General features: G+C 46.1%; 1 protein-coding gene across 1 annotated transcript; it reads right to left on the reverse strand.

Moving 5' to 3' along the window:
- Positions 1 to 443: 443 nt before the first annotated feature.
- On the reverse strand, positions 444 to 7,795 carry LOC106553561 (vesicle-trafficking protein SEC22b-B). Its single transcript, XM_087711735.1, has 5 exons — positions 7,549 to 7,795; positions 6,353 to 6,462; positions 5,266 to 5,426; positions 1,712 to 1,858; positions 444 to 951 (listed from the first exon to the last, which is right to left on the reverse strand). The coding sequence occupies exons 1-5, from the start codon at positions 7,621 to 7,623 to the stop codon at positions 794 to 796; spliced, it is 651 nt and encodes a 216-aa protein (XP_087567861.1). The 5' UTR covers positions 7,624 to 7,795; the 3' UTR covers positions 444 to 793.
- Between the last annotated feature and the right edge of the window lie 7,678 nt (positions 7,796 to 15,473).

Genomic DNA, 15,473 nt, shown 5'->3' on the forward strand with positions numbered 1-15,473 from the left:
GCATGGAGCAGTGGGGAGGGTCAAAGGCAGCTTGTCCCTGATGCTAGATTGAGAAGGGCTGAGAAATGGAAGATCATCTCACAGAAGATCATTAAGCACAGGTGGTTGTTGATTGGCCCCTCCCAAGAGAGATTATAGGTGAGGCGTTGGGAGGGGACATTTGCAGGAAACAACCATTCAAATTAATAGTTAAGAAAATCTATCTCCGTATTCTAGCAGTGTCTGTTCGTTTGGACTATCTGGGTTGCTGCAGAGCTACTCTATTGAATGTGAGTTGCCTGGGCCCTCAGCCAAAGGATTCATTATCTCAGTAATTGAACAGTGGCAAACAGCCAAGCCTGTGTTCTGGTTTATTCACAGGCATGGGGGGTGGGTCAGAACAGCTCGGTATGCTGCTAGCAAAACAGACTGGGAGACTTGTAGTATGATAAAAAAACACATACAAAACTACAGATTTATTGTGGCAGGGGCCTATGACACTATCAACCTGCTAGCCGTTGACAACACTGTAGGGTTTTGTTTGAAAGAAAAGCTGATCTATGGAAAGCCACAAATTTCTCCTTGTTTTCGAAAGGCAGGCCGGACAGCTTCCCCCCCCCCCCCCCAATTATAAATAGTCATAGATCCACTTGGCATCTTGCACTGCCATTCAACGGCCAACCACGTGAATGGAGGTGATGCCAAAAACAAGAACATCGTCCCGAGTGGTGAACTTTGGGGGTATTTCCATGTTTCTCCTCAAAGGAAAAGCCCAAGTCACACGGGGCCTTGGAAACAAGAGGGGGAGACTGGGTCACACCAGCCACCAGAAGCGGACGTAGAGCAGGAGGACCATGAAGATGAGGCCGGTGGCGGCAGCTTTGGCGTAAGCGGAGCGGCTGTTGAGGAGCTTGGCATCATGGCGGTATTTCTTGGAGAGGGTGGACAGGTTGCTGGCTTTGGAGTCCAGAACTGAAGGAGGAGAGAAGACAAAGAAAACACAATGGCCTCAGTCATCGTTCCTCCTATTCAGCCTTGCCAGGAAAAGCTGCTTGTGGTTCCCCACTTCTGAGGGTTCGAGGAGGAGGAGGAAGGAGGGCAAGGTTTGGAAAGGGGGCTGCTCAAGAGCAGCATCAGCCATTTTGAATGGCCTCCCCAGACAGATTTAGATCAGGGGTCTCCAACTTTGGCCACTTTAAGACTTGTGGACTTTAACTCCCAGAATTCCTCAGCCAGCAAAGCTAGTGTTCTCTCTCTCTCTCCATCTCTCTCTCCGTCCTTCCCTCCCTCTTTACACACACACGTGCACCCACACACATATATTCTTTTAATGACCCTTGCATTGAGGTGGAGTTGGGAAAACTGAATGAAGCCGAGTGTTTACTGGCCCAATGCCCTTCCTGTTGCCAATGCGGAATTCACAGTAGATACTGTATATTCCCACTGTGTCTAGAGAGAGAAATATCTGCCTCTCTCTAGGTTCAAACTCACAGCCTGATTGTGAAGCGAGAGATTCACCTCTAGGTTACCGCACTACTCTACACACATACATGTGTGTGTGTCCCCATGTGTGTGTGCAGTTTGTATCCCAATGCTCTTCACCACCCAATCACTGTTTCCATTTCTACTCCTTCAAGATCAAGAAACTTTTATCCAAGAATCACACTTCTCTTCTTGGAGTTACATCCTCAAGATAGCTAAGATACTCTTCCTGTAGGTCTCCTTCCTGTACCTGATAAGGTCTCCCCTCTTTGGAGGACTTCTTCAATGTTGGTCACCATGATCTTCTGAACGTCCTGGAGCTCCGTATTGATGCTGCTTAGATGGCGCTTTGACCAAGTGTCTAGGTAAGATTTCTTCAGCTTCTGGATGTAAATGTCTGATAAGGAAAAGTAAGAAAATTCATATCTTTGCATTCCAAGTATTTTGTTCCATCTAGATCAGCCGAGGTGGCGCAGTGGTTAAATGCAGCACTGCAGGCTACTTCAGCTGACTGCAGTTCTGCAGTTCAGCTGTTCAAATCTCACCGGCTCAGGGTTGACTCAGCCTTCCGAGGTGGGTAAAATGAGGACCCGGATTGTTGTTGGGGGCAATATGCTGACTCTGTAAACCGCTTAGAGAGGGCTGAAAGCCCTATGAAGCGGTATATAAGTCTAACTGCTATTGCTAGATCAACCTTCCACAACCTGGCATCCCACAACCTTGTCATGTCCTGCATTCATGGCAGAGGTCTGGATTTCAACTCCCAGAATCCTCCCCAATCAGCATAGCCAACCATAGGGCATCTGAGTTGGGAAGACTTTGAGTACCCTTGAGCAAGATCTCAACAGTGAGCAAAATCTGTGTTAGATACAGTTGTGTTTCCATTTGAATGTCCCACTGAAATCAATGGGCAAATGACAACATCAATCCCATTGATTGCAAGGGAAACACAGTGCAAGCAACTTGGTTCTAACCCTGGTCTTTTAGCATGTCAAAGCAACCCACGCTTAAACATGGATTTGTTGATTTCTGCACGTATCCATGGTCCTGATATTCCTCCAGAGATCGATGGAAAAATTGACCCCTGGATGAATATTCCTCCATTGGTAAAGTTTTTTTCCACCTCAACCCCACTCCTTTTATCCTCACACAATCCCAACAGGTCGATATAGATGAGAAATAATGACTGGGACCGACTCGGTGAATTTACCTGCTAACCCACACCCCTTTTCCAGAAAACTCAAATCAATCTGCAGCCTGTCACTGTAGGCAGCCTTCACTCTTTCAGCTATCTAGGCCAGAGCCCCCCCCACAACCTGTTGAGCACTAAAGAGGTTTTTCTATGGACTGGAGGAGGTGTGGTTTCATGTGCAGCCTGCATCCCACAAATGGGGCTTTGCTTGTTTGCGCGGCCCAATTATTGGCATGTAGCAGATCGGTGCCAGTCCATGGACAGGAGGTTGGGGACCCCTGATGTAGGCAATTGGTGGTCTGACCAAGATCCTGTCCATCCAACTTTCATAACTCTACACACTGCTTCCCTGCTCGTCTGCCCTGCCAACCAGGGGTGAAATTCAGCAGGTTCTGACAGGTTCTGGAGAACTAGTAGTGGAAATTTTGAATAGTTCGGAGAACCAGCCAATACCACCTCTGGCTGGCCCCAGAGAGGGGAGGGAATGGGGATTTTGCAGTATCTGTCCCCTGCCACGCCCACCAAGCCACGCTTACAGAACCGGTAGTAAAAAAAAAATTTGAATTTCACCACTGTCGCCAACAACTGGAATTCAGAAACAGAAATATACAGGAAAGGCTCATCATAGGGTATTCTGGGCCTAAAGCACAGCTTTATGAAAACCACATTGGATGGCAGTGTGTTATTTTACTCCTTCTAATCTAAGGGAAACTGGGAGATGATTGTTCCAGATAAAATTTTGCACCCCGCGGAGGAAGTGAGGAGAAATAGTCAACACAAGTGTTTCTCAATCTTGGCAACTCTAAGAAATGTTTCTGGCAATGAATCCTGCGGCTTTTACACACTTCTGATGGGCCGCTCATGCTTGTAGTCGAATGGGAAGAAAAACACCGGACAAATCCTTCTTGTGATGAACTCTGGCCCCGAGCAATGCCCGGGAGGCTTTTTTATTAGTCCCAAACAAAGGAAAGGTGTATACAATATTACATCAACAGGCACATGACTAAATAATCCAATGATAAATATACAGCGTGGCAAAAAGCTTCGTCTCTGGGCAAAAGAGGGGGTGCGTGGCAAGGGGGGCTGCTTCTTCCCTGGGCAGGAGAAGTGAGATAAGGAATAGGGAGGGGGGAAAGTGAGCAGCTCCGCATTCCTGTCTTTGAAATGCTAACTGCTAGATAGATGTTGGTACAGAAAGGCACACTAATTAATAGGAAGACTTACGTATTGCTAGCAAGAATGTTTTTGTTAGTATCCATCTCTGGCCTATATTTTCCAGACAGCCTTAGCTGTCCTATATACAGAAATAGCAATGGATCTCAACAGAATCCCATCATAAAGAGGTCTGCAATGTGGCATCTCTGGGCACCAGGGTATCTAGCCCCACCCTGAGGAATTCTGGGAGTTGAAGTTTGCACATCTTAAACTACCAGATTGAGAAATTCTGATCCAACACAGTGAAATTGTGGGAACTGAGGAAAGATCATCTCTTAGGGGGTTGCCCAAGTCAAAAACCAGACATGGGAAGAATTCTAGGAATGCTGTTTACATGGTAGTCCTCAACTTACAACCACTTGAGGCCAACATTTGCTAGGTGAAACATTTGTGAAGTGAATGCTGCCCCATTTTACAACTTTTCGCGGCAGTTGTTAACCGAATCACTGCAGTAAAGTTAGTAACAAAGTTGTTAAATGAATCTGGCTTCCCCATTGACTCTGCTTGTCAGAGGGTGATCACTGTTCTGACCTAGGCTTCCCAGCAGCACGAAGCCGAGGCCTCGTCCCGATAAGCCTCTTTTATTTAATTTATAGTCAGAGACCTTATCTGGCCGGGGAGATATCTTCAAAAATTGGCAAGGAGTCTCGGAGAGTCACGAACCAATTAAGCGAACTAATTGTCTCCTGCAAACTCCACTCCCCTTTTGCTCCTCTTTTATTTCCTCTGGGAGGGGCCATTCATCATCCACCTGTGGCCTTACTCCCAAGTCGACCCCTGTTCTTTAGCTGTTCCCTTCGTCTGGCAACTCTGTGCATGCGCACACTGGGAACAGGCTCCAATTGTTCATCTGCCTCACCGATGCATGACTCTGAAGGCAGCTGATAACTGTCAGACGGCTCTGGCCCCCTCTCTGCCTCCAACACAGAGCCTTCCCCAGACTCCAGGACTGGCCCCTGATCCTCCCAACCTCCTCACTGTCCGAATCTCCTGCCAGCTCCAGTGGCCGGCCATAACAATCACATGATGCCAGGACACTGCAACTATCATAAACCTGAGCTAATTACCAAGCATTTGAATTTGGATCAAGTGACTACAAGAATGCTGCAATGGTCATAAGTGTGAAAAGCCGCTGTAAGTCACTTTTTTCAGTGCTGTCACTAAATGAAAGTTTGTAAGTCGAGGACTATCTATATTGCAGAAGAGTAGAACATCAGGACCATGAAAACCCATGGTGTAACGTCTTTGCTCCTGTTTACATACAAGAAAATCAAGGCAGGATCATTTTGAGACTTCAGGTGACTTTGAAAGATGGGGACAGACAATTTGGGGCCCAGGGATGCCATGTGGCAGACCTCTATACGATGGGATTCCTTGTCATTCACCTTTACACTCACCAAACTCAATGAAGGCGTAAGGCCGCGATACCGATGAGATTTTCTTCCCGTAAAGTTCCCAGAACTCCGTTTGCAGCTCCTCCAGAAAGGAGAAGGCCAACTTCTTTGAATAGTTAGCTTCGCAGAGTGTCAGGTAACAAATCCCCTGGCTGATCAGGTAACTGTAGGGAAAAGATGCAGCAGAAATTAAGGGAAACGAGAAGAGAAAGGCTGTGATTTGAGTAGTAAACTTGTATGTAGGTTTGGAAACAGTAATGTCCATGGGTTCCACCACAAAACCGCATTCGACTAAACCGCGCTCGACGAAACCACGTAGCTGACATCATCAACAGGGCGACAACAGCGCGGAGACAGAAACACGCTGTAAACGCTAAACCTAAAATTAACCCCTAAACCTAAACCTACCCCCCCCCTAAACCTAATCCTAACCCTAACCCTTAACCTAACCCTAACCCTTAACCTAACCCTAAACCTAATCCTAACCCTTAACCTAACCGTAAAGCTAACCCTAAACCTAATCCTTACCTTAAGTTGAATCGGCTTGCTTTCAAAGCGCTATTTAAAGCGCCCTTCTTTCTCCGCGCTGGCTGTTGTTGCCCTGTTGATGACGTCAGCGACGTGGTTTAATCGGGCACGGCTTAGTCGAGCGCGGTTTTGACGGGTCACGATGTCCATGGAGATTCTCAATCATCCAGGACAGGGGTCGGCAATCTTAAACGCTCAAAGAGCCACAAAGGTCCTAACCAGAAGCCCCCACCTCCCACCCTTTAATTCTGAAGCCAACCGGAAGTCCGGTTCCCCCACCATAGAGTCTCCTCCTAGCACAGCGTTCTTTTTCCTCTACCTGTTCTAACCGAAAGCCCTATCAATTGTGGAGCCAATTGATAATTCTTTTTAATTTTTTTCATTTCTGTAAGCCGCCCGGAGTCCTCCGGGATTGGGCGGCATAGAAATTCAATAAATGAAATGAATTGTGGAGGGAGCTGCAGCAGCAGAGGGATAAAAGGTGTGTCTTGTATTCTGAAAAATACGATAAATTGAATCCCTAATTTTCTTCTCCACCTCACTATGAATCGGAAAAACTTACTGAAAAGTCATCGTTCCAGCCTGCAGAGAACACCGATTTGGCGAATGATCCCCAAGTTTTCGGAAAAGCTGCTTGGCTTGATTGTGATATTCTTGGAAGTTCCTATTTGACTTCGGATACAGGAGAGTGGGGGAAAGGTTTGTCATTCAAAAAGCCAGAGTAGAAATTATAATCCCTCACAACGGTGAACAGCAGCAGGCCGGAGGATCCTACCGTAATTTCCCCTAACGTAAGCGACGAAGGGGAAATGACATACTCTGCTTTTGCAGGACAGGCAGTCCTCGACTTATGACAGTTCTCTTAGTGACCATTCGAAGTTACAACGGCACTGAAAAATGTGACTTCTTATGACCGTCTTTCACCCTTTTGCAACCACTGCAGAATCCCCGTAGTCACGTGATCAAAATTCAGCTGCTTGGCAACTGACTCATATTTAGGATGGGTGGGAGTGTCCCCGGGCGTCACGCGATCCCCTTTTACGACCTCCTGACAAACAAAGTCAAAAGGGAAGCCAGATTTGCTTAACAACCGTGTCACTGACTTAACAACCGCAGTGATTCACTTAACAGTCAAGAAAGCTCGTAAAATGGGAGCAGACTTCACTTCACCCGTCTGACTGAACCACAGAAAATATTGTGGCTCAATTGTGGTTGTACGTTGAGGACTAGCTGAATTTAGACTACCCTGGTCATAAGTCGAGGACTTCCTGCATTTAGCCAGGAAGAGCAAGGGCCCACTTTGCTGGGTCCTAACAGAAACCTAAGCAAAGAAAACGTGCCAGGAATAAAACACCTTTTGCTGTTCTCCTGCATTCCCGCAACTCTGCCTAAGGGAGGGGCAAACGGTAACCCCCAAATTGACAGCAAATAAAATAGCAGGGAAGGTGGGGGGGGCACACAGATACGTCTAAATAAAACCAAGCACGTTGTTTCCCCAAGGCTGGTAAAGCCGCCTTTTACTGGCTTCAGAATGAACTTTAAAAGCCAAATAAAACTGCGGGAGAAAACCCATCCATTCTCTTTCCAATAAAAACGGTCACCTGCCTGTCTGAAAACAGTGAGTTTTCTTAAGCAAATCGCAGGTGCGCTCTAGAACAACCGAGGCGGCTGAGCAATCGGAGGGGGTGTTAGAAGCCGGGGTGGGGGTGCAGGACGCCCCTCTTCTCCCGCCCCCCACTTCCCCCACTCCCCATTTACCTGCTCCGTTTCTTGCATGGAGGCAGCCAAAAGCAGCCCGTCTTGAACCCGGCTGATCATCGTGAGCAGAACCATGCTGGCGGGAGGGGGGAGGGAGAAGAGGGCAAGAAGGGGGGTGATGGGAAAAGGATCTTCTGCCCAGGGCAGGTCAGGGGGCAGTGTCCCGGGTCGTCACCCCCCCGCCACCTCCTCTTCCTCGCCTCCGCGAAGTCTTGCTTGCGGGACTTGAGTCTCCCGCTGACGTGGCTGATCCGGGGCGGGGGCTGGTGTGGTTGGGGGGAAAAAAAGGGGGTGGAGCGAGACAGGCGAGAAGTTTACTTTTGCGAAGTTGCCGGGGCGGTGCGTACTTGTGCGTGTGTGTGTTTTTGGTGTGTGTCGGAAAAGCGGAACCGCAAAAAGTTTTCCCTTCCCCGATCGTCCCCTCTCCGCTTCGGCCGAGCGCCTTTGTGGAGGGGGGGGGGGATTGTCTTTGGACTGGAGGATGCCGTGGGGAACGAGAACTGCGGAAAATATTACGGCTCTTGCGCTTTGCGCGATGGGGTGGCATTGTTTCTTTTTTAATCGCGTGTGGAAGTTTTGCTCGTGGGTCTTGGGGGGGCTGGGGTGCGGTTGAGGGGGGGCGAAAGAGCCGCGATTTAATCGCGCAACCATTTGTACGTCGCTCGTTAGAACTCGAGCCGGTTTCGCGGTAGAATGGAACGTTTAAAAAAGAAAGGAACGTTCCGTTTGTGACGTCACAATCCCACTTGTTGAACATTCTCTCTCCCCCCCCCCCCCTTGCAAAGAGGTCAGAGGGAAAGCCACGTCGTAATCCACCCCAAGATAAGATCTCGAACTGCACACGCGCACACACACCAGACCTGGATCGTTTGGTAAATAAATGTATACGCTCTGCTGCCTCAAAAGCTTTTTTAGCTTTGTTGGAAGAAATGGCCTTCTGGGTTCGGCTCCAAGTGGGGAAAAAGACACTGGAGACATGGAGGCTACTTGGAAAGATGGTTTAATGGTGGAGAGGACCACTTGGCTTGAGTCCTGAACAGAAAAGGTGATCACATGCTTCAATGTTGGTAAAGAAAAAAAGAAGGAAGGACTGAGATGCTGAGTCCCTGGTTTTATGCTCTCTCTGGCCATTGATCTTGAGCTTGTATTCTGATTGGTTGTAAGACTCCCATGGGGCCATGCAGGGACAACTTCTAGGCTGCGTTTTGAATCTAGGTTTGGTTGAGTTCTCAGATGCCATGTCGTCAGTTGAGTAAAGGGTCAATATTATCATGCCTTAATCCCATCACTCTGAAGCTGAAGGGGAGAACTCTTTATTATATAAAGGGACTGGCTTGGCCTTCTTAATGGCTCATTGTCAAAGTGCGGGATGGGCAGGAAGCTACAGGCAGCTATTCCGTCTCTTAAAACATGTTCCTTTCTTTTTACATCCAGAGAAATATTCTGCCTTTTCAATATTTCCTAGGATATTTCATTTTTCTAGGAGAGGGCTGGGTGATAACTTCCTACAGCTTTTCAAAACAAGGCAAAGATCCATAAATGTTAACCTTTCTGATTGTGTATCAAGAATATCGTCAAGAAATTAAGGCTTGATGCTGTGGGAAGCCCCCACCCATCCACAGAAGAATGATTTTTTTTGGTGAAATATTAAAAAAGGAAGAATATTATATTTCTCCAAAGGGAGAAATGGAGAAACATGCTCTTAAAGGCAGAAAGCAGCCCCCAGTTTTAATAGCCCATAGCAGATGCCAGCACTTAAGGAGATATAGGAAGTTAGCACCCACTTCTGCTAGAAAATGAAATATTTTAGGAAATATTAAAAGGGCAGAATATTTCCCCCTAAAAGGGAGGCAGAAACTCATTCCCCCCCACCTTTGTTAATGAGGAGCCAGAGAAACATGTTTTTAGGCAGGAAACAGACTCATTCTTAATAGCCCCTCCCACCTTTGTCAATGGGCCATTAAAAGGCTGAGCCAGTCTATTCTACATAACAAAGATCTACCTCCTTCAGGCAGACCCATCTGCAACAGAAACTCACCACATCGCATCTGGGAACTCAACCAAGCTTGGGACTCAAAAAACACACAACCAACAGAAGTTAGGCAAGACATTCCCCCTCACCCTAGGAGTCTGACAACCAATCAGAATACATTTCTTATACAGGAACAGGAAACAAGAGATGGGACCGAACAGAGAGTATAAAAAACTCAAGAACTCTCAACAAGCCCCCCCCCCCTTTTCTTCTTCACCCAACATCTGGAAGCATGAGATCCCTCTTTTCTGTTCAGGAGCTCAAGCCATGTGGTCCTGTCCACCATTAAACCATCTTTCCAAGCAGCCCCCATGTTTCCAGTGTCTTTTCCCCCACTTGGAACTGAACTCAGAAGGACATTTCTTCCACCGGAGATAAAGAGCTTATTGAAAGAGGAAGACAACCATCTAGATCAGAGGTGTCAAACTCACAGCCCTGGGATTGGATGTATCACATGCTGGCCCTGCCCGATTTAGCGAAGGGGGAAAAAGTCCCAATACATCGGGTGACATCACCTTGACGACACGAGTTTGCACACCTGATCTAGATGGTTCAATTGTGGCCGTATGTTGAGGACTACCTGTATTTAAGGTCTTGGGGGTACAATTTGCGTGTGTATTAAATGCACTTTATTTCCAAAAATTACATTTAAATCCAGTTCTCAGATGGGAAGAATTAAAGTCACTCAGAAAACAGTGATTTTGTGTTCTGCAACTCAATAGCAGTAGCAGTAGACTTATATACCGCTTCATAGGGCTTTCAGCCCTCTCTAAGCGGTTTACAGAGAGTCAGCATATTGCCCCCAACAATCTGGGTCCTCATTTTACCCACCTCGGAAGGATGGAAGGCTGAGTCAACCCTGAGCCGGTGAGATTTGAACCGCTGAACTGCTGATCTAGCAGTAGCCTGCAGTGCTGCATTTAACCACTGCGCCACCTCGGCTCTATGGGGGCAGACTGAGGAGTCAACTCTACCACCCCATTTATTCTGCTTTTCACAATCTGTTTTAATTGTTTTCCCCATTAATTTTCACCTCCGAAGAAGTGGATTGGTCAAGAACAGGTAGCCCTCACCTTATGACCAGTTGCTTAGTGACGGTTTGGAATTATGACAGATGATAATGGGCATAATGAGTTCATTTAATCACCACTGCAAAAAAGTTCATAAAATCGAATGCAGTCATGGCACTCCCTGATTTACAACCGTAATCACAGGCTCAATTATGGCTGCAAATCGAGGACTGTTTATAGCCAGCAATAATCCACAAGCAATTCTAATATGTGGCAAGTGCCTATCTTCGTTACACATCTGTAAAGGGCTGGTATGAGATATGGTCAAAAAAGTCAAAATGACAAGCACAACAATATGATTGAAATACTGCCTGTTTTAAAATGTGTGTTAACTGGCCACATTCAGATAGAATAAACCTAAATTATTCCAGATGCCCTTGTATAAAGTTTAGTGGTGTACATTCTTGTTTTACATATGTCATTCATTCAAATAGTAGATGAAGAAACTAGAAATAATTTAAATTTGTGATACACGTGTCACTTTGGTTTGTGATATCTAAATTAATTCTATTCATAATTCCAGCTTCTGCTTAAAAAAGAGGAATCCAGGTTCAGATAGAATTCTAAGCAAGCCATCCCTAGTTTATCTGGAACAAAACAAGAATAAATAGTTTGCTTCCACCCATACATCACTCAGTCTAAATAAATCAGGAATCGGGGCTAAGCAAGTTCTAAGCAAACACAGGCACGCTATTCATTATTATTTTCCTGTTAGACAACCTGCGACACTATGGTTGTCTAAAAGAAAAAAATAATAATGATATTGTTATTTTTCAGAGATATTTCTTGACCAGATCTCTCAATGGCACAGCTTCTAATGTACTTTAAAAATTCTTTAAAAATCCAGGGAGACCTTCAGAGATGCACCTGCCTTGAAAGTAGACCGTATTGAATTATACAGCAGTCAAATATTAACAGAGGAAATGTTTTATGACGTTTTGTATTATGGCCTAAACTTCTATGATCATTTTTATGTCATGAAATATTTAATAACATTTCCAATTTTCAAATCCAGAGGAGTCATTTTGTATGCATCCTGCAAGTTAGCCCATTTGAGATACCTTGGTTAAAAAAAATTGTTGCCCTACAAGGTACCATTTTACCCAGTTAAAAGTTATGGGAATTTTTAGTGGTTAGCATCACCCCATTTGTTCATTCCTGATTCACTTTCCTGCCACATGCTCACCTGTGTTTGAACTCTCTCTTGCACAGAAACACAACACCGTAGCTTCACAACAAAATTTATTACGACCGCATTAAAGCGCAATTGTGCATGAAGAATGAGAAGCAGTCAACAGCTGCAGGTTTTGTTAGCTTTTTATGTGCTAAATATGTCAGGGGGAGAAGTAGTTTAATTGGTGAGAAAATGCAATTACGGTTCCACTTCTAGGCAAGCATAAATGTGCACACACAAAATGTGGAAGAGTGGCCACCGCATAGCCTTTAAATCTAGATAAATCAGGATAACACCAACTCCCTAGGCTGCATAAACAGAGGGATAGAATCAAGATCATGTGAAGTGTTAATACCGCTTTATAATGCCTTGGTAAGGCCACACTTGGAATACTTCATCCAGTTTTGGTTGCCACGATGTAGAAAAGATGTGGAGACTCTAGAAAGAGTGCAGAGAAGAGCAACCAAGATGATTAGGGGACTGGCGACTAAAACATATGAAGAACAGTTGCAGGAACTGGGGATGTCTAGTTTAATGAAAAGAAGGACTAGAGGAGACATGATAGCAGTGTTCCAATATCTCAGGGATTGCCACAAAGAAGAGGGAGTCAAACTATTTTCCAAGGCACCTGAGGGTAGAAGAAGAAGCAATGGGTGGAAGCTAATCAAGGAGAGAAGCAACTTAGAACTAAAGGAGAAATTTCCTGACAGAAAAATTAATCAGTGGAACAGCTTCCCTCCAGAAGTTGTGAATGTCCCAACACTGGAAGTCTTTAAGAAGATGTTGGATAGCCATTTGTCTGAAACAGTAGAGGGTTTCCTGCCTAGGCAGGGGGTTGGACTAGAAGACCTCCAAGGTCCCTTCCAACTCTGCTATTGTATTGTATTGTATTGAATTGTATTGAATTGAATTGAATTTGGGGAATTATACTTTCAACATATTGACAGTAAAGATCAGACTTTAAGATCTGTGGGCTTCTACTCCCAGAATTCCCCAGCTGGGAGTTTAAGTGTACACATCTTAAAGTTGAGAAACACTGCTAGAAAGAAAAAAAAGTGAATTGCACGTAATACATTGCACTGAATTAGAGTTTTTCAAACTGCGGCAACTTTAAGATGCGTGGACTTCAACTCCCAGAATTCCCCAGCCAGCCATATTGGTTGGGGAATTCTGGGAGTTGAAGTCTACAGATCTTACATCTGTCAAGGCTGATCAACTCTGTTTTAATGCCTTCCCTTCAAATTTTATAAATTCCAAAACTTCTCTTGTGCACAAACACCGTATTTCCCCCAAATAGGACTACTATGTCATTTCAACCACTCTTTTTTTTTAAATATTTGGAATGAGATGTACCTACATATAGTTTAATTATGAAAGGAATTGACATGGCTATCTATCTCACAGCAGAGACTTCGTACCTAGACATTGTGTGAGAGACTGCCAGGGGGCCCAAGATCTGAAAAGTCCTGTGACTTGGGAGAAAGAGGAGAAAAAGGCGCTTGTTCTCCAATCTAGGCTTGTAAGCTTCCCCAACACAGCGAATAGGCCACAATGTGACTCAGAATGCAGGTTTGCATGGGTTGACGGCCAGACCCAACAATTCCTAAATAAAACAGGATCCATAATATGTTTAAGAATTAGAAGTCCACATCAACCTGTCTCTTTTCTTCTCAGGCAAATGAAAGCAGCTACATCTATTTCATCATTTTCAAATAAATTCTAGGTCTAATTTACTAGGCCTGCTGAACTATTTCCCTAGGACAGTGATGGCGAACTAAGTGCTGAAAAGGTCACGCAGAAATGTTGCGTGTGCTCATCGGGGCCACGTTCCAGAAAAGCCGGTGCGCATGCGCACACTGATTTCCGGCACTGCCCCGCATGCAAAGGACAGCTGATTGTCGCCTGTGCGTGCACGCCAGAAACCCGGGAGACAAACGGGCAAGGCTTCGTGTGCCGGGCAACATGGCTTCACGTGCCACTTTGGCAGAGGTGGGTTCCTACCAGTTCGCACCAGTTCAGTAGAACCGATTCGTCAAATCTACCAAAGCGGTTAGAAGCGGTTCCGCCAGTGGACCTGGAAAGCAGGCCACACCTACAGAAGAGATTCCAAAAAATTTTGAAACCCACCACTGACACACACACACACACAGACTCACACAGAGAGAAAAAGAAAAAGAGAAAGGAAGAAAAAAATAAAAAAAGAAAAAGTGAGAGATGAAAGAAAAAAAAGGAAAAAGGGACAGAGAGACAAAAGGAAGGAGAGGGAGAGAGAGAGAGAAAGAAAACACATGGCCGCCAAGCCACTCCCACCAGGTCACATGGCTGCCAAGCCACTCCCACAAAGGAGGCCACACCCACAGAGTAGGTTCGAACATTTTTGAAACCCACCACTGCACTTTGGGCATACGTGCCACAGGTTTGCCACCACGGCCCCAGGATGTCTTTGCTCAGGACAATTGGGGGGGCTCCAGACTCAGAAACATTGCACTAAACATCCAATGATTTAGGAAAAGGGCTAACTGAAGAGCTCTTTCACTGCAGGGAGGCATTAGCTGAGACCTTATGCGTAGTGCAGCGGTTCTCAGCCTGTGGGTCGGGACCCTTTGGGTGTCGAATGATTCTCACAGGGGTCGCCTAAGACCTTTAGAAAAAACATGTTTTTTAAAAAAATAAGGAAAACATAAAATAATTTTAGGGTTGGGGGTCACCACAACATGAGGGACTGTATTAAAAGGGTCGCGGCATTAGGAAGGTGGAGACCCACTGGCATAGGACTTTGGGGATAAACATGCTAAGCTTAAATCCAGAGTCTCGTAGCATCTTAAGACCGTCGTCTATTGCAAATGGAGATTTTCCCCATGCTCTTAGTCAACGGTACATTCCTTTTCATGCCGCCCCGAAACCGTTAAAAATCATGGCACCGCTGTACCTTTTTCATTGGCCCTCTATATAAACAAGTGGTCTTCAACTCACCATTTAGAGCAATGGTAGTCAACCTGGTCCCTATCGCCCACTTGTGGGCGTTCCAGCTTTCATGGTGGGCGGTAGGGGTTTTGTCCGATCAGGGGTGGGTTTCTCGCCCCGTTCCAACCGGTTCAGTTGGAACGAGGCCGGCGGCGTCCTCGTGCGTGCACGCGGCGTCCTCGTGCGTGCACGCGGCGCGCATGTGCATGCACGCGGCACGCGCATGCGTACTAGCGTCTGCGTGATGCTCCAGCTGCTCCTGGAGGATCGCACAGGCACTGTATGCGTTCTGCGCATGCGTGGAAGCGCAGAATTAGTAAAAACCGGGTAAGGAGCGGGCGCGGGTGTGCGGGCACGGGGGGTGGGCTTCGCCGTTCCCGGAAGTTACTTACTTCCGGGTTCGGCGACCAACCGGATCGCAGGGACCGGTGCGATCCGGTTGAAACCCACACCTGTGTCCGATACTGAAGCCCTTTCCTTTTTTTAATTTAATTGACTTCCCTACTTTATAAATCACCATTACTGTGGAACCGGTGGGCGGTTAGAAAATTTTGCTACTAACAGAGATAGAAAAGTGGGCGGTAGGTATAAAAAGGTTGACTACCCCTGATTTAGAGACTGACCATTCAAAGTTACAAAAGTGTTTTACAACTAGTCCTTGAACCGATGACCATTGCAGTATCCC

The sequence above is a fragment of the Thamnophis sirtalis genome, unplaced genomic scaffold, assembly GCF_051295495.1.
Source record: "Thamnophis sirtalis isolate CommonGarterSnake01/CBP01778 unplaced genomic scaffold, rThaSir2_p1.2 scaffold_3, whole genome shotgun sequence".
NCBI lineage: Eukaryota > Metazoa > Chordata > Lepidosauria > Squamata > Natricidae > Thamnophis > Thamnophis sirtalis.